This window comes from Lolium rigidum, chromosome 1, assembly GCF_022539505.1.
Source record: "Lolium rigidum isolate FL_2022 chromosome 1, APGP_CSIRO_Lrig_0.1, whole genome shotgun sequence".
Classification (NCBI taxonomy): domain Eukaryota; kingdom Viridiplantae; phylum Streptophyta; class Magnoliopsida; order Poales; family Poaceae; genus Lolium; species Lolium rigidum.
The window spans coordinates 58,823,184-58,843,001 of NC_061508.1; the positions used below are offsets into that span (position 1 = coordinate 58,823,184).

Genomic DNA, 19,818 nt, shown 5'->3' on the forward strand with positions numbered 1-19,818 from the left:
CGCCACCCCCTCGACCTCCCCCGCCCCCGCGACCCGCGGCCATGGAGCCCGCCCCGCGTCGGGCGGGGAGGGCGCGGCGTCCGGCGGCTCCGTCGCCGCCACGTCAAGCGCGCCCGCCTCCGCGCCCGCCCCCTCCTCCGCCCGCTCCACCTCGAGCTCCCCGCCCCCGCCCCGCGGCCATCCCGAGCTCGGCGCAGTGGCGGCCACGATGGCGGCCACCCACGTCGGCGTGAAGCGGAAGCGCGCGGGCAGCACCTCGTCGCTCCCATGCCCGTCGCCGCGCCCGTCGCCGCGCCGTCACCCGCGCCCGTCGCCGCGCCATCACCCGCGCCCGTCGCCGCACTTGGCCCGGCCCCCGTCGCGGCGCCCCGTGGTCGCTCTAAGAAGCCGGCGGGCGGGCCGAAGAACGCCGCGGCCGCGAAGCGCGCGTTGGCTCCACCCACGTCCGGGAAGAAGGTGGTCTCCCGGAAGAAGGCCGCGCCGACGCCTCCAACCGCCGAGCCCGTCGTGCACGACGTGTTTGAGAAAATCCCCGAAGGGACGTTATACATGGATCTTCTCCAAGATGCCGAGGTAGACATTGGGGCTCCTCCTCTCGACCCCTTTGAGTTTGGTGATGACTTGCATGGTGAGGAGGAGGAGGTGGGAGAAGGAGAAGAAGAGGAGGACGAGTTGATCGAGATTGGTGTGGAGGCCTTCGCCGCCGGCGGCCGTCGCAAGGCATCAAACTATACTGAGGCCGAGGATATCATCTTGGTTCGGGCTTGGGCCTCGGTGGGGATGGATGCTTGCACCGGTACCGACCAAACCGGCAAAAGGTATTGGCAACGTATAGAGGATGCCTATTGCAAGATGAAGCGGAAGACCGGTGGGTTCGCTCCTCGTACATTCCGGTCGCTTCAAGGCCGGTGGGAGTTGATGAAGCCCTCATGTGCTCGTTGGAGTGCGGCAATGTCAAATGTGATTGATGCACCCCCTAGTGGTACCGTGGAGAGTGACTACATGAGTATATATGCATGTTTTTACATCTACTTTGCCATGCACCTACAATGCTATATGTGTGTTTTATTATGCCATTTGTGTCTTTGTAGGAGGACATTGCCGAGAAGAGGTACATGCAAATGGCCGGTTCCAAGGGCAAGCAATTTCCTTGGAAGCATGTTTGGAAGCATCTTAAGGATTTTGATAAGTGGAAGTTGAGGGATCAAGAGACCGCACCCAAAAAGGCGGCAATGGAGAGTATGGATGATAGTGGCGAGGAAGAAAGGAACGCCGACAAGCCCGAGGGAACCAAGAAGGCAAAGCTTAGGAAGAAGATGGAAGGAGATGTGTCAAGCATTAGGGACAAGATGGAGACTATGATGAAGACAAGGGAGACATTGACATTGAAGACATTGGAGACAAAGCTTCTTATCACCGACAAGAAGAAAGAGGTGAAGCTTGCACAAGTTGAAGCAAGGCGTGAAGAAGCCAAGCGCAAGGCCGAAGAAAGGGCTCGCAAGGCCGACTTGGAGGAGAGGATGCTTGCAATGAAAGAAGCAAAGGCATGGAAAGAACTCATGTTGGAAGAGAAGGAGCACATGATGATGTCCAAAAAGGACATGGATGAAGACCAATTGAGGTGGTGGAAGGACTACAAGGAGGACATCGCGGCGAGGAAGAGGATGTTCCGTAGGGCCTCCTCTTCTCTTCGAGGTGACACTACGATGAGTGGTTGTGGTGATGGCGGTGTGGAGGTCTCCACCACCGGCGCCTATGAAGGTGCTTGATGGCGCCATGGTGGAAAGGAGGAGGAGATGGCGCCGTGTTGCATTTTTTTGGTGATGGTGCCGATGAGAGGGGGGAGATGATGATTTTGTGATGTAAACTATTAAACCATGCATCTATAATCTTCATTTCCTAGTTTGTTTGGAAGACAATTGTGATGAATTGTGATGATATTTGTGTTCATGTGCAATGATATTGTGATGAGAGTCAACCCTCAAAATTTAAGGGTTTAAGGGTTCCACTAAATGCCTCCTGTTTTTCACACCTCCAACCCCTCCAATTTTGCCAATTCTCGATCCTTATAGCTATAAGGGTTTAAGGGTTCCATTAGACATGCTCTAAGTAGCAACATGGCAGAGCGCGCAAGGACCGTTCCGCATCCATTCCCCATCCCCTGGAAAACCCAGCTGGAGAAGGTTCCTCTTCCTCCTCTAGGGAACAAGGGCAACACGGCCTCATCAAATTCCACAAGGGGAACCTGGGTCCGCCAACTGCTCCAAGGGCCCCGTCACGCGCACCACCTTGCCCAGCAGTACGCCAGTACGCCCACCCGGGTGGAGTGTGAGTCATTGACCCTAGCCACTCCCGATTCCGTGGGGCGCGTGGGTCCTCGGTCCGCTCACCGCCGCGTGGGTCCGTACGGGCCCATCGTGCGCGCGGTGTTTACGAGGAATCGGGGCTGCAGCCAGCCCAGCCCGTGCCGCGCAACTTGCCTCCGTGCGGCAGATCGGCGGCAAGTGGGACGCGCCCTGCCGTCGCCAGCGCTGAGTGGGTCCCGCGGCGTCCAGTGTGAGCCGGGTCCAGGCGCGCCGCGGCAGGCTCTGGCGGACCCCCGCGCTCGCTTTCTTCCCTGCATGTCCTCTCGTGCAAGTTTCACTTTCATCCTTTGTTTTCCGAGCGCGAGCGGTCACGGGGACGTCACGGCCGCGCGCTATCCCGTCCGCTGGCCCCACACGTCATCGAGACATGGCGTGGTCGAAGAAGCCAGCCATGCCCGTGCGTGCCCCCCCTCGTCCGCACCGCACGAGAACTTTCCACCGTACTTTGTTTATTAATTGCGCAGATTAGCTTGCCCACCAATCAGGCCCAACGATGAGGATTCGCAATCAACAACAACAACAACATGGAATTATGCTAAGAGCACCCCGGCCTCAGCAGAGATCGTCTGAAGGAAGGGGAGAGAGAGCGCAGCGCGGCCGGGAGCGCGAGCAAGCAAGCAACCGGCAAGTTGCAGCGGAGCGAGCAGCCGGGTAGTAATAAACGGGGTTAACTTAATGCGGCTCGCTCGGGGCGCTCGCTCGCAGGCAGGTCAATACCCGCCTCCTCCTAGCTATTTCGTTTTCGTCTCCTCTGCTCGCATCCGGGCTAGCCATGCTGGATCCGCCGCCCCACCACCGCAGCACCAGGTAGCGTCGGCGGGCGTCGGCGGCGGGAGGCGTCATGAAGAACTTCCTCCGGAAGCTCCACATCGGCGACTCCGCCGGCGACGGCGCCTCGTCGCCCGCGCCGCCACCCTCCTCCCGAAAAGGCGGAGGCGGAGCGGGGGCCCACGGCGAGCCCGCGAAGCACGCCTCCGGAATCTCCAGCTGGCTCAGCTCCGTAGCTGGCCGCCCGCCGCCTCTTCCGGCTGCGGCGGCGCTGGAGGCAGAGGAGCTGGCGCTGGCGTCCTCGCTCGAGGAGCGGCGGGCGGAGGACGAGGCGGAGGCGCGGCGGGACTCGCGGAACGAGGGCAGGCAGCGGGAGATCGAGAAGCAGGAGGTGCAGCTGGAGGAGTACCACATGCAGCTCGCGCTGGAGATGAGCGCGCGGGAGGACCCCGAGGCGGTGCAGATCGAGGTGGCCAAGCAGATCAGCCTCGGCTCATGCCCGCTCCGGAGCCCCGCGGCCGAGGTCCTCGCCTTCCGATACTGGGTATACCTGTTACTACCTTCTCCACCCATTTCCCTCCATCCGCCCATCTCTTATTGGAGTATGTATTTGCTTATTTCTCGTACCTGGTTCGCATTGCTTCACGGATGGGGTCTCATTCCAACTTTGATGACGCCACATGCCCGCTAGATTGCTCAACTGGTACATCCGTAAGTTAGTGCAAACGATATTTGGTCACACATTTCTGTGCTGAAATATGCGTGTACTAGGACATGCTCATGATCATACTGTTATTTCAATAACTGGTCAATTTATAATCATCAGAGGGACGATAGATAGGCGCTAGTGTAGTTATGCAACTTAGTTGTATGTATGGCCTATGCTCGTTTCCTTTACTGCTTACTGCGCAATGATGTTTGTAAGGAATATCACATCTGGGCTCGAGGATGACTTGGGTTCGACGCCGACTAGGGCTCCCTCAACCGATAATTTCTTAATTCTCAATTTACACCGTAAGCCCTGGGATCGGCATCCAATTGTAAAAAAAAAACAAGAAGTACATTATTAGATTGCTCAAGTACACCCGTAAGTTAGCGGAAACGAGATTTGGTCACACATTGGCTTGCTGAAATGTGCGTGCTAGGACATGCTGATGACCACACTATTATTAGGGATGATCTAAAAGGCGCTAGTGTACTTGTGCAACTTAGCTGTATATGATATATGCTTCCTTTACTGGTTACTACACGATGATGTTTGCGTGGAATATCGCATCTCGCTTCGAGGGTGGCATGTTTTCGACAGTGACTAAGGCTCCCTCAACCGATAATTTCTTAATTCTCAATTTACATGCTGAGGCAATTCTGGTGGCTAAGCTTAGTGCACTTAGATAAGAGATTCTAAGTTGACATTAGCAAATCAGGATGAAATAATGAACCGATTTGTTCCGTGAACACCTTTAGTCCTGAAATATCCACCACAGATCTTTGCTGTCAGCAGTGACTATAGACTGTTGGCGATCACCCTGCATATTTGCGAATCTTACAATTTCCTTACTTGCCTTATATGGTAGATTTGTTCGTGCTTCACAGAGTTTCAATGCCCTTAGCTACGACGACAAGATCTTGGATGGGTTCTATGATGTTTGGGCCATTGGGGGAAAGCCACCAGTGCCAACCATACCCTCCCTCGTGGAACTGCAGGAGCAACCTTTTTCGCATGGAGCTAAAACAGAAGCTGTATTGGTCAACAGAGCGCAAGACTCTGAGCTTGCGGAACTTGGGCAGAAGGCACTTGTCATGGCTGCGGACTTTCGCTCACAAACTTCACAGTATATTGGCCGTGTTCTGATTCAGAGACTGGCTATTCTAGTGGCAAACCACATGGGTGGACCAGTTTTTGACCCAGAAAATGTGCTGTTGAAGTACCAGAGTATGAGCAGTTCGCTGAGAGCTAGTATAACAAGTGCGGTTATGCCCCTTGGCCGGCTCACAACTGGTCTGGCTCGTCACCGGGCGCTGCTTTTTAAGGTCAGTAACTTATTAATCGTGATCAGCCATCTGGACATCTGTCTTTTATTAATTGCCAAGTTTAACTGATAGGATTTAGAATACGAAATACTGAGGTCCATTTATTTCTCCAGTGGAATGCCTGATTTATTGTTCTCACTTATAAGTTCAGTACACACATTGACATGAGCTCATTCTCACTCTCCTGGTTCTAGCAGTAGTTCAAAACCTGGCTATATTATTGCTGTAAGCTTAATAGTCCTCATGCTGAATTCCTGACATAATAAGCGTAGAGCATAAGCATCAAACATGTAAGACTTGTCCTTTAGTTGTGTATAGTATGTTAATACCCATTACTTGCAAACATGAGCGCAGGTGTTGGCCGACAACCTTGATGTTCCTTGTCGACTAGTTAAAGGAAGGCAGTACACTGGATCAGATGACGGAGCCTTGAACATTGTGAAATTGAATGATGGAAGGTACTTAGCAATTCTCGACACATTCGTTCTGATACACCACTTTAGAAATGAGAAAAAAAAATCGTAAGATTTATGCTTTACATTTTTCAGGGAGTACATTGTCGATCTCATGTCCGATCCCGGTACTCTTATTCCTTCAGATGGTGCAGACTTGGGTAAAGAATTTGAAGAGAGTTCCTTTGCAGATAATCACCACGGTGATAAAGATGACGACAACACTCAGTTGGGGTCTTCTGTTAGTGAAGCTTCAACTCCTGTGTACGGTTCTTTTGAAAACGAGTCAAAAGGATCCACACCTACCGATGCTGGGCACTCGGACCCATATGGGGCAGTAACTGGACAGAGTCGTAACCAAGGATCTTTGCAATCAAGTTCATACGGGGAACTATCAGTTGGCTCACATGCAAGTGAAAGTTTTCCTGTTATCCATGAATCTAGAAGTACTGACCCTCACCCTACCGGGGTTGTGAAGAACAAAGAAAAGCCGATTGCAGCAAATAAGTCAAGTTCACCTTCGTCCTCTGCGGTGGGCAGCTCTCCAGCTGTACGGAGGACAAAGGTGAAAGATGTCTCAGAGTATATGATTAGTGCTGCAAAAGATAACCCCCAGTTAGCTGAGAAAATACATGCTGTATTACTAGAAAATGGAGTTGTGCCACCGCCTGATTTGTTTTCAGAAGAATCTAAGGAACAGCCAAAGGACCTAATTGTGTATGACACATCTCTGTTTCAAACAAAAGGTGAAATGATAAAGAGGATGAATGAGCTTGAATCCACATCACATGATGAAGGTCCTTCGTTGCCACCTCATCCTGTACATGAACACCAAACAAAGGCTGTTCCTTATCGGATGCCTCTGGATCTTAAACCTGTCCAGGGAATGGGTGTTTATCAACCGCTGAATTTCCATGATAACACTAATCCCTCTTTGCCTCTGTATGAACCATCTGCGCTTTCCCGGGAATATCCATTTCAACTTATAAAGCAAATGCCTGTTACAGCTGCTGCCGTTGCAACTGCTGCAGTGGTTGCATCCTCAATGGTTGTTGCTGCAGCTAAATCTAACAGTGATATTAGACTAGATGTGCCTGTTGCTGCTGCTGCCACTGCTGCGGCAGTTGTTGCCACATCCGCTGCTGTTAAGCAATATGAATACTTGGAGCCTGGTTGTCAGTTGGTTAGCTTGCCAAGTTCGTCAGAGGCAAATGGACCAGTCCATAGAGTTAGACATGACTTCTGGAATAAAGATCAGCTGGAAATTGATCATGGACAAGAAAATTCCCTTGAGCATGGAGATGCTTTGGTTGATGTGCCTCACGAAGCTGAAAGGATTTCTGACAAGTCAATTGGCACGGAGAGTGTAAGATCTGATATAGCTATGGATGATGTAGCAGAGTTCGAGATACAATGGGAAGAAATTACTCTGGGAGAACGTGTTGGGCTAGGTACAATATCTCGATCCGTAAATTATTTGTATTTTTTACTCTGCTAAGCTGAATGATGTATTCTAATATGTACCTTTTTCAACTAACAGCTTTTTCTTTTGTGCCTCAGGATCTTTTGGAGAAGTGTATAGAGGGGAATGGCATGGAACAGTAAGTTTTCATTTAAATTGGTCAATGTGTTTCAAAATTATCACCAAGTTGGAATAATGTGTTTGCACTTGTTGTCTAATGGGATTAACTTCAATCAAGAAAAAAGTGAGGTTCTTATATCATAGTAACATATTGCTTACTATCAATATGAAGTCTAACTTTTCGACCGTAGAACTTAGCAACGGCGAATCATCTTCTTCACTTCAACACCCAACTCTTGTTACACATTGCACCTCGACATCTGAGTGTAATTCAGGCACCAAATCATATTCTCTGATAATGTAATCATGGATGCCTCGTGCAGTGATTGTATTTCGGTACATGCCATTCCGCTGAGACACAGGCTGTTCCTCTGGTTTCCTTTCAAGGCCCCCATCAACACCGTGATAACATGGCCAACAAGACTTGGGTGTGCAGCTGGATATATCTACCACATCATGCTTCGCTATGATAGTGCCCAGAGTCCAACAATAACTGTCTTTGAACCACTTGGCTTCATGCTCGCCCACCATCGGTGTTACTTTGAGAACATGGTGCACATGCTAGCAGCAACGCTATGTGAATCTTCTTTCCCGTTTGTTGTGCTGGCAGTGCCCTTCACCTGTGAAGGCATTGAATATGCTTATCTTTGGTAACCGATCACTGCACCTGGCCAATATCATTCGGCAAATGTATGATCAGTTGCAGCTCTGGACTTCAAGACAAGTGAAAAGTATCTCCTGTCCATGCAAGCTTGGGCTATCCTGCTTAACCACAACTACTTGTTTTTGTTGCTTGTCTTCACTTCTGCTTTTGATCCTCTCTGCTTTGTAGGGATGTTTGGTTAGGCTTATTTCTGGCTTTTGGCAGCTTATAACCCACAAGCACCTAAATAGGTTCTTTTAATTTTGGCTTTTGGCTTATAGCATCATGCAGCTATATCCGGTCAAAAGCCAAAAGCCTTATTTAGGTACTTTTCTGGCTTGTAAGCCAAAATCCAAAAGCCAGAAATAAGCCCAACCAAACAGCCCGTTTTCAGTAGTTGTTTTCAGTATACTGATAAGGTAGAGTGTGTTCTACCTTTTGCCTCAAGTAATAATCATGGATCAATTAAGATTTTCTTCTAGTTCCCGTTCCTTAATCAAATACCATGTTGCCCACTTGAGCTGTCAGATGCTTGGGAATTAACTAGTGAAAGTCAAAAAATAACATGGCACAAAATTAGTTAATTTGGTTAACATGAATATCCTTCCCTGTTTAATTCTTTTTTCCTTTGGATCCTTAAAATGTTTCTGGCTACCATTTTGGTAATGTTCCTTTTTGCATCGTACTAATATGTTCCTCTTCTAGGAAGTTGCAGTCAAGAAATTTCTGCAACAAGATATTTCAAGTGATATTCTGGAAGAATTAAAAGCTGAGGTATATTAAATTTTTTGCAACTCAAATGTCCAAAGATTACATAATGGATTTTTTATAGATTTATTACTGTCGTGTTACTTTTGTAATGAGAATGTACAAATTATTATTGTGTCCCTGAGACGGTCATAAGGATTTAAACCTTCACACTTCTTTCATTTGGCTGATGTTAATTTCTTATATAGTACATCTGAAATACATATGGCTGAGTTGATAAGATCTGATTATACATATGTAGCCTGTGGCAACAGTATCTTATTCAATATATCAAGTTCACGCTACTGATAATTATTTAAGACCAGTCCATTGAGCTCCAACCCCAAATACAATTTCCGTTCAATAGAAGACATATAACTTCACGATTTTGTTTGAAAATAGGGATCTCATTGCTCTCCCTTGTTTTCCTGCCGTCTTCAACTTTTATGAGTAAAACAGCAGTAAAACACACATGGAGATGTACTACACTTAACATGTTTTTGACATTCTTTGCTGTACAGGTGCGAATAATGAAGCGATTGCGGCATCCCAATGTTGTTCTTTTTATGGGCGCTGTCACTCGTACACCTAATCTTTCTATCTTGACTGAATTTCTTCCAAGGTAAGCTTTACCCCCTTGATGCATTTTTAGTCTTTTTATGCAAATATTTCTAAATTTATCAATACCAAGGATAGTTATACTTGCACATCAACTTTTCCCAGAACTTAATGTTTTCTTAATCCAGTATCTTGACTCTAACCTTTCATTCTTTTATTGTTTTGCTAAATTGATGAGTGGTTACTGCTTAGTTCACATACTATTATCTCATGTACAAAGGAACTAAAAGATGATTTATTTTGCCCAAAGGTGGCCAACAGAATATACCAGGTGGTTTGTGTGCGTTGTTCCAAGAATTTATTAAAAGAAACTGTTGCACTCTGTATTTTCTTTTGATACGAATCAACCTTGTGAAAAATTTATAGGTACTCAATCTTTTGTATAAGCTTTTGAACGAACAGAACAACTAGTTGAGAATACACGATCAAGGCAGTAGACTACTCACTCATCTATGGTACTCCCTCCGATCCATATTAAGCATCGGGGTTTTAGATCAAATTAGCTTAAACTTGAACTAAACCCCAACACTTATTATGGATCAGAGGGGGTAATATTTTTTCTGTGAACTTGGTTTGACTTGAGACCATGGTTTTAAAGGCATCGCTTAGGCGTCCAAGCGCCCCCCCTCCGCCTTGGTAAAACGGCCGCTTTAGGCGCCTAGGCGTCGCCTAAGCGTCAGAGCGCCCCTCCTCCACCTTGGGACGCCTTTAAAACCATGCTTGAGACAAGCTCAAGTGGCCTTGGGGTTCATAGATGGATGGAGTAGCACATACTCTGAGAGACTAAGGCCCCTGAGCCATTCGCTGGCTGAGATCCATATGTTGAGAACCTACATAGATACAATTAACTTCAGCTTGTTCTGAACACATGGAAATCAAACAGCAACTGTAATGTAAATAATTGTTGGAGAGCGTGCATTTTGGACCAATGAAAATCCAAGTTTGAGTCCATGTAAGAATCCGGTGGTATCTATTTGAGTCTTGGCTCGAATGTAGTCGATAGCAAGTAAGTTAAGAGTGTGCACCTCGGTGCCTCAGAGATAACACACAGTTACCCAATACTTCTGCAATAATGTATGCAGTTTTTGTATTTTGTCTTGTTTGGTTTATAGAGGAAAACGAATCTCACATACAGATAGGCAGTAACTAATCCCAGGTCTGGTTTATATCCAGTTGGACCACAAGAAACACTCTTGATACCTCTTTGGATCCTGATTGTGGCCCCTCTTTAATTTGAAATTGAGCAGATCATTTTGTCATTTCTCTCTCGCTCTTGCGTTCAGCTTCTCCGTTTCTCTTTGTACATAGCTCCCAATCCATCAAGGCCCTCCTCCATCACTACATGCAATGCCTTAAACACACGCCGAAATTCATGATTAAACTCATCTGTACTGTGGAGAAGCCAAGGACTGTATCATGCGCTATCACGTTCTTTTCATTTGTTCTCTACAGAACAGACAGATTGTACCTTAATACTTCCACATGTTGGTTTCGAACTCACGCACTTTGAAAAATAGGGATACCTGCTCATAGAAGCAGCTAATTCACAGTAGGTAACAGCAAATACAGAGGTGGTATGTAACAGAAAATACAGAAGTGAATGTGAAAGAATATTTGAAAACTGATGTACGTTGCAGGACCAGACTGAGACAACAAACAGATGTAGGCATATTAGCTACATATATGCTTGTTCTGAGTCACAATTTAGTTTTTTTTTTTACAATCTGCACGAGTCACATTTTAAGGTTTGATCATGTATAAAGAAATATTCAGTAGCACCAAACTGATGGTCAAAGTGTCATCTGGAATACCATTAGGGGTGTGCAAAATCTCACACCGTACAAACCGTGGAAACCGGCTAGAGTGGACCTAGTTCATCTCCTTCATAAAATCAATCCCAACTTCCACGTGATATGTAACAGGAAATACAGAAGTGAATGTGAAAGAATATTTGAAAATATGTAACAGGAAATACAGAAGTGAATGTGAAAAAATATTTGAAAACTGATGTACGTTGCAGGACCAGAATGAGACAGCAAAAAGATGTAGGCATATTAGGTACATATATACTCGCACCGAGTCACAATTTAGTTTTTTTTTTACAATCTGCATCAGTCACATTTTTAGGTTCGATCATCTATAAAGAAATATTCAGTAGCACCAAATTGATGGTCAAAGTGTCATCTGGAATACCATTAGGGGTGTGCAAAATCTCACACCGTACAAACTGTGGAAACCGGCTAGAGTGGAGCTCATCTCCTTCACAAAATAAGTCCCAACTTCCAGTTTTTGGGTGCAAAAAAATGAACAACTGCCTCTGATCCATAATAAATGTCGAGCCTTTAGTTCAAATTTGTTCACTCCGATACTTCTTATGGATCGGAGGGAGTAGCAAAAACTGGTTAAACCGTGAGACCGTTTTTGCCCACCCCTCAATACCATGTCTGTGTCCAGAAGGACTTTATCATGACTCTGCGGGAGTAATATCTTTAAGCTTTCTTCAGGTTTTGGTTGTCATGATCTTACTATTTGATCTATAGATTTCTGGACTTGTTGACTACCAATGCTAACTGTGATACTGACAATGCAGAGGTAGTTTGTTCCGGTTGATCCGTCGCCCCAACAACCAATTGGATGAAAAAAAACGTATAAGGATGGCACTTGATGTGGTATGCCTGGGTCTTTGTTATCCTAGTTCACTGATGTGAAGAATGTTGGGCTGAATTTGACAAATCTTTTCTAACTTGCTGCTTGGATCTTATTTTCCACAGGCCCGTGGTATGAATTATTTGCACAACTGCACCCCTGTAGTAGTTCATCGAGATTTGAAGTCTCCAAACCTACTTGTTGACAAGAATTGGGTAGTCAAGGTAATAAGCAGGTCCCGCCAACAGTGATATGTTTTTGGTTCTTTGTGGCATTTCTACCTGTCTAACCATTTTCATCTTGTTATTGTTTAGGTTTGTGATTTTGGTTTATCACGTATAAAGCATGATACCTTCCTTTCCTCAAGATCCACAGCTGGAACAGTAAGCTTGCTTCTGATTATCTTTCATCAAATTTTTTTACCTGTATGAGAATAAGAAACCTTTTTGTTGGAAAAGCAGGAAGATATATACAGATTATGTGTTAGTTCTGCTTTTTGTGTGAACTTATTTATTTCACCGTGATATGTGCTCAGTTTGTGCTTGCTGACCTTTGCTGCACTAGACTTATTTTATAACCTGCTGGGGTAGCTGTGGAAATAGAAGCAAGTTGATTAGCAAACGTAAGTATAGGAAAAAAGTAATGCTAGTAGACTCGATTTTAGTGATTGGCGCAAGTATAGCTTGATGGGTTAAGAGAAGGTTGACTTGTAGGCCAGGTCCAGAAGCATATATTCAGGACTCTTTAAACTTGCATATATTTGTGAGGCAAAAAGGCCTCAAGTCCTGAAAGTGCTAGACTGCATTGAATGGGTTTGGATGGTACACCACAGATCTTGGGAGAAGCCTACAAAAGGTAAAGATGTTACATAAGGGCTTCTTTTTATTACACAAAAGAACCTGAATAAAAGCTAAAGCACAAGTTGATTCCTGTGTAGTTGATTTTGCATATTGATTCATCATTTGGTTACACATAGTTACTAGTTACTCTACGGGTATATTTGCATTCCTGTAGATCTGGGACTGACACGGATTGGAAGAATGGTTAGATAATGAAATATCAGTATATGAACAAGAACAAGCAGCCTTGATATGGCAATTTTCTCATAGGTGCTCAGGCACATCTGTTTTAACTGGTCCCTGACTTTGTATACTGTACTATGGTCAAGCTAGCAGCCTAGCAATGCATTTTTGATCTAGTACTTTGCTATTCTCGCATCTCGGTACTCTTAAGCATAGAAGTTTGCTGTTCTCGTAGATGGTTCTAGGTTAAATACTACTACAGGTTACTGACCACCTGCATCAATTGCAGGCTGAGTGGATGGCACCAGAAATACTTCGAAATGAACCATCGGATGAGAAGTAAGTTCTTATGTTGCTCTCTCATTTGTGTGCGTTTACCTTACTTTATTTGACAAATGATTTGTTTACCCTTCAATACATTGCAGATGTGATGTTTTCAGCTATGGGGTTATATTATGGGAACTTTGTACTTTGTTACAACCATGGGAAGGTATGAATCCCATGCAAGTTGTTGGAGCTGTTGGTTTTCAGCAACGGCGTCTTGACATTCCAGCCGGCGTGGATCCCACCATAGCAGAGATAATAGAGAAATGCTGGCAAACGTGAGTATGCTTTAACTTGCTATGTTTCTTTAATGAACATATACATCATTATCTAATAGAATTCTATTGTTTCTATCATCGAGAATTTTCTAGAGTATTTTGCTGCAGCATGCTAGTCCCTTCAAGGTCTTGTGTATTTTGCTAGTCGCGTCATAGTTACACTAGCAACCATGCACATGCAATGCATGTTTCTTGCGCTACATGCATTGGAACTATACAAACTATGTGAAAACTGAAAACCCATACTTCTTGAACATCCAAACTAAAAAACTGAGCTACTGGTGAGAGATGTATTTAAGATTGAGTTTGAATGCTTCACCCACTAATTCGAACTTTAGTATTTTTTTCGAAAAGCGCACTTATCATATGTAGTGAAAATCTTGTCTGCTTTTTTACACTAGAGAAGAGCTAAGTCGCCTGCAAACATTATGTTTCTCTTTCTGTTGCTTCATATACAGCAAAGTTTTAGATGACACATTAACTGGGGTAATTGAAATTTCAAGTTTGTTGTAATTTGCTAGTTTCCATTTCAGAAGTCAAAATCTTGTAAACTTGTTCAGATAACATATTTCTTTTTCTGCTTGCATGATATATTGTTAGAAGTTCCTATAATATTTGCACCTGTATAAAATGGTGCAAGCAAAGGAACCACTCTGTAATTCACATGAATTTATAGATTACCCCACTCTACGCCATACTTGGTAGGAGTATATAAATTAGTCATTACTATAATACATTATATAATGAAGCTCCTGAAACCCCTCCCGAAAGACGCTCCCGTGCCGTTCCCCAGGCGGCACCGGGGCGATAGCACGCGCCGCCGCCAGGTTCAGCCTCCGGCCTCCCCGCCGCCGCTGCTGCTGGCCTCTGCTGCGGTGGCGGCGCCCCCTGCTGCCAAAGGTTGCTGGGAGGTCCGAAGCTTCGCGCTGGTGCCCGTCCGACTCGGCTGGGGAGCGGAGGTCGGGTCGCCGGCGTGCGGAAACCGGGGCGGCGGCCCCGGACCTCGGTGGCGGCGGTGGAGGTCGTCTGGCTCGTCCGGCTGGCGCGGATGGGCGTGGTGCGGCCCTGCCTCGGTGGGGCGGCGGATCTTGGGCTGCCCAGATCTGAGCAGGCGAGCGGCGGCGGTTCCCGTGGCCTTGGTCTCCGGCGGTGGCTGTCGTGGGACGTGCTCTTCCGGGCCAAGTGCCGGATCCCGTGCTCGGTCGTCTTCTCCGCAGCCGGTTAGTAGCATGGGTGCTGCTGGCCTGGCATGAATAAAGGTGGTGGTCCTAGGGCCTTTCTTGTGCGAAGATGGAGACCTTCCTGAAGGTAGTCCCTCTTGATCTGGCCGGAGTGGTGTGTTCCGGAAAGCTCCGCCGGTGGATGTACCAGCGCTTTTTTTGCCTGGAGTTCGCTGGATCGGTGGTATTCGGTCAGATGCACCCATGCTTTTATTCCGACCGATTGGTTCTGGAGGGAGCATCGTGAAGCTCTGTTCTTTCTTGCCATATGGAAACATGCTCCATGGCGAAGTTAGAGGCGAAGAATACCATGAGGGCCGGATTGGAGGACTTGCTATGGAGGTTCAAGTTTTTTAGCGCTGTTGAGGGGCTTGCTTGGTATTCTGGGTTTCGCAACAACAGTATGCAAGAGGGGGCGGCAATACACGTGAAGTTCAGAGTCTTACCTTTCAGGATGAAAGTCTAAGGTCTGGCCTTAACTGGTTGTGCCTGGCAATGACCTTGTTGGAGGCATTGTTTTGAAAGCGGAGACTATCTTCAGGGTGAAAACCTAAGATCTTCTGATCGGGCGACGATAGTGTTTGTGCACTGTTACCTTGTTGGAGGCGTCGCTTTTGGAGAGCCTGGAGTTCAGGTGTTGTCTTGGTGGTGGATGTACCGTTGTTGTTAGGGCTAGAATATCGTAGCGGGACTTTTCTTTTATGTAATTCTTTTTTCTTTTTTTTGGCTGTGTGCATCCGTAATGCTATTAGAGTATTGCGTTGTTGCAGAGGCTGGGTGTAATTGATATCTTCTTGATATTAATATATACTCCTTATCGAAAAAAAAAATCTGATAGTAATGACAGGTAGCCATAGCCATGCTTTAACAAAGTGGTACTCCATCCGTTTCATTGAGTAAGGCGTATAAATTTAGTCAATATTCAATATCTTCTAAGTTTGACCAATGTTATAATCAATGTTAATAGATCCACCATAAAATAAATTTTCAAAAATATTTATTTAATGTTGTAGATATTGATATTTTCTTCTATATATTTGGTCAATCTTGGTAGACTTTGACTTTTGACTAAATTTATACGTCTTAATTCATTGGAACGGAGGTACAGTACATGTTACTGTTTTGAGTGTAGATTAGCCATGCTGTTTATTACCTTTTATCAGTCATATCATCATGTCTCCAACTTGTGATTCTTATGTTCTCCGCCTTTTTATCAGTCTTATATTATATCTCCAACTTATTTTACATATAAGCATATGGTCTCAATTATATATTTTTATTTTGTCTGATTGTAGAGACCCAAAGGTACGTCCATCATTTGCAGAGATCATGGTTGCCTTAAAACGGGTATTGAAAAATTTGTCTGCCAACCAACCAAGAAGACAGAGAGTACAGCTAACGGATGAATAAGGAAAAAAATTGGAGATGAATATCAGGTGACAACACAAACAAAAACGAATGCATTGGTCTCTCCTGCCTTCCAGCAGCTGCCCATCTGTAACTACACCATTTTTTGTATAGCAACAAATTCGGTGATGGAAAAGGTGAAATTTTGGTCGTTTTGCCCTCCAATTACAGCTGTAAATTTCCATTGAAACTGGCAGAGACCTTCACAGCATTACTGCTTCAGTCCAGTTGTGGGGTGAAAGGGAATCCAGATAAACATATCCATCAAGGGAAAGTGAAGGAAAAAAGGAGAGCAATTCCGATGAAACTTGCTGCAAAACAATGATGTTGGACAAAGCCATCTGAGCTCACACATCAGTGTCGGTGTCTGTAGAATGTGATCCTCCTTTGTTTGGTCATGCCTTATGTCCTCCACCGAAAGCTGGCTGATTCATGTTCAAGATACCGTTCTAATGTTATTCAACAGAAGATCCTATTGATACTTCACCCTGCGCATCAAGAGGTACCCTGGCAGGACCTTGTGTATATCACACCATGGCAAATTCGTCAGAATTGGCGGTTAGACTGCAAAAAAAAAAAAACCTGTTGCTTGTACTAAAAAAATCACAACTCTTTACAGCAGCAGTTTTGACTCTTCTATTTTCTTTCTTTTTCTCATTTGTCGCTGTAACAAGTGTACAAAAATATCGTATAGAGTAGAGTGCTAATTGATTCTTTGCTACTCATGAACTATATGCATTTACCCAAAGGTGTAGTCCAACAAGTTCCTACACTTCTCTATTTTTCGTACATGCTCATATTTGCAATAAGAGTCGTGCTCAGGCAGTTGGGTTGCTCCTAGTTGTCTTCGTCATGACTCACGGCAGAGACAGAGAGATCTGCCGCTGTAACTTGGCATATTGTGGACGCAGTAAGATTGGTACGCCAACCGAACTTGGTTAACTGTTACTCCCACCGTACAGTTTTACAAGACGTTTAAGTCATTTTATAGGTTCACTCATTGTATCTAATCAATTTACTCACTTTTGTTTGTATCCAATCAATTTGTGATGTGTAAGTTCACTCCTTCTGTTTTGCATCTAGTCTACTTTAAGACTGTCGAAAACGTCTTATATTAAGGATGTGTTCGGTTCCAGAATGGCAAGGAATGGAACGGAACCGTTCCGTGCCTAGCTCCCATCCTGGCGTTCGGTTCCAGAATTTTAAGGAATGGGACGGAACCAACTCATTCCCCGAAAGAGCATATTCCCGGAATATGCCATCCCAATCCGTCCGGCCGAATCGGCCGGACCGAGCGGAACGAGCTGGCTAATCGTCTTCTCTCCTCTAATCGCGCGGAACGAGCGGCCAGCTAGGAGGCGGCGTCGGCCGACGCGGCGGTCGACCAGGGAGGCGGCGGCCGCCAGCGCGGCGGCCGGCACCAGGAGGCGGCGACCGGCCTGGCGCGGCGGTGGCCAGCCGAGGAGGCGGCGTCGGCCAGCCAGGAGGCGGCGTCGGCCGACGCGGCGGCCAGCCAGGAGGCGGCGGCCGGCCAGCGCGCGGCGGCCGGCCCGAGGAGGCGGCGGCCGGCCCGGCGCGGCGGCGGCGGCCAGTGAGGCGGCGACCAGCCAGGGAGGCGGCGACCAGCCAGGGAGACGGCGACCGAGCCGAGGAGGCGGCGGCCACCAGCGAGGCGGCGACCGGCCAGGGAGGCGGCGGCCAGCCGGCGCAGCGGCGGCCGGACCAGCGCGGCGGCGGCCAACCAGTGAGGCGGCGACCAGCCGACGCGGCGGCGGCGGCCAGCCTAGCGTGCAGGCGAAGTCAATCTTGCACCGGATGTACCAGCCCACTCGCGGTGTCCCCGCACGCCGTCGTCGTCGAGGTCGAGGTACTTGACGGCGACCGCTGCGCGGCGAGGCCCGGGCGGAGTTTGCCGTCGATGGAGCCCTTGAGCTCGTCCGTGGTGAAGGCGTGCGAGCTCGTCGTCTCCGGCGTCCGCGACAGGTCCTCCAGCGACAGCGACCTCGAGGTTGATCACCGTCCGGACGCCGGACGCACCTCTTGCACCCCATGCTCTTCTCTTCTCAGGCCCTGCTCTCCCATCGTATTAGGCAGTATTAGGCATAATTTAGGTTAATTAAAATTTTAGATTAAATTAGGGTCTAATTAATAGAGTATTTAGACTAATTAGGTTCCTTGCCATTCCAGTGCAACCGAACGCAAGTATGAAGTGGAATGGAATGGAGTGGAATGGAATGGAATGGAATGGTTCCATTCCATTCCACTTCATCCTAAAACCGAACACATCCTTAGTGAACGCAGGGAGTACATCCTAGAACCGTGGAAATGTGTGTTCATCTCTGCCGGCCTAAGTGCATTTTTAGGGCTGGACCCAAATGGACAATTTGCGTCCTCGTGGAGAAAAAGTGCCTCCAGAAGGGTAGTTTTATTTGTCGGACCAATGCATTTGCGGACCAATAATATGATTGGAATGCGTTGATGAGGACAGGTTGTCCGTGCGCCCTAACCCACATGTCACCCTCTCCCACCTCTCCTCTTTCCTCCCATCTTCCTCTACATGGCGACGCGAATGCCGACGAGAGCGCGAGGTCGGTGATGGTGGGTCCAGGGTTGCTCTACTCGCACAACAGCGATGGCATGGGCTTTTCAAATGCTTCGGGAGGGCAAGCGGGAGAGCGCCCTCTACATAGTGCGATCGTCCGTGAGGGTGCTTGTTGAGGTGCTTTAGTCAGACGGCGGCTCGGCTCCTCCGGAGGCGCGCGTACGGGTGCGCTCTTTGGGCTTACGGAGGAGAATAGCGCCGCCATCGGCGCGGTTTTGCCCCTTCTTAACCTCCTCACTCCCTCGCCTAGCACCCGCGTGCGCGACGTCTGGGTGTCAATCTACCACCTCACCCTTGCCGATGGCGTACTCGCGTCGAAATGATAACTTTTGTGTTCATCAGGTGGATGCATCCTTTTTTTCTATACGAAATGTTTCGTAATAGATCGAGCGTTGGAGCTGCCCTACCGGCTGGATCTGGTATGTGGGGTGGTAATCAACAACTCCAAGAGTAGCAAAGCGTGCCGCACGTGCGGGAGAACACTGTTCATTTCCCAACCCTCACGACGTCACACACTGGTCACCGAATTTTTGGCAAAAAGGACCACCTACACGAGTGAATTGTTAAAAAGGACTACTTTCAAGTGAAATTGACAAAAAGGATCACCTGTGTTGTGGCGGCAAGCTCGCCAAGCGACACGTGACACCTCCCGCCACAGCCTGTAGCGGCACGCTCCCCAAGCAACACGTGACACCTCCCGTCACAGGCTATGGCGGCATGTACTGTTCACCCACAACCTGTAACAGTGTCTGCCGCCACGGGTGATGGCGGCAGGTGCCACGTGTCGCTTGGGAGAGCTTACCGCCACGCCGTAGGTAGTCTTTTTTTTTTGTCAATTTCATTTTTTTTGATAATTTTCACGAGTGGTCCTTCTTCCCAAAAAATCATCATTAAGTGGCTGGCCCGTGCCATTTTCACCCCGTGCGACCGTGCGAGCGATCAGACCGGGAGGAAAACCACTCCATTTCCGTTGCCGCGCATCGTGCGCCCCATGTCGGCTGTGCGTCTGCAACCAAGCCCCACCACCTCCGGTGTCTCGGTCACCCAGTCCCACCGTCCAGCCACCACGTGCACCCCGTGACTCCCACACATCTCGCTCGCCTCCATCATCC

At 47.4% G+C, this 19,818-nt stretch overlaps 1 protein-coding gene across 1 annotated transcript; it reads left to right on the top strand.

Annotated features, from left to right (window-relative positions):
• Positions 1–267: 267 nt before the first annotated feature.
• Positions 268–16,829, top strand: LOC124708444 (probable serine/threonine-protein kinase SIS8). Its single transcript, XM_047240127.1, has 15 exons — positions 268–642; positions 1,092–1,761; positions 3,371–3,678; positions 4,728–5,165; positions 5,520–5,623; positions 5,714–7,068; positions 7,178–7,218; positions 8,548–8,616; positions 9,111–9,211; positions 11,798–11,876; positions 11,979–12,077; positions 12,168–12,236; positions 13,165–13,214; positions 13,301–13,477; positions 15,993–16,829. The coding sequence occupies exons 1-15, from the start codon at positions 268–270 to the stop codon at positions 16,105–16,107; spliced, it is 4,050 nt and encodes a 1,349-aa protein (XP_047096083.1). The 3' UTR covers positions 16,108–16,829.
• The last annotated feature ends 2,989 nt before the right edge of the window (positions 16,830–19,818 follow it).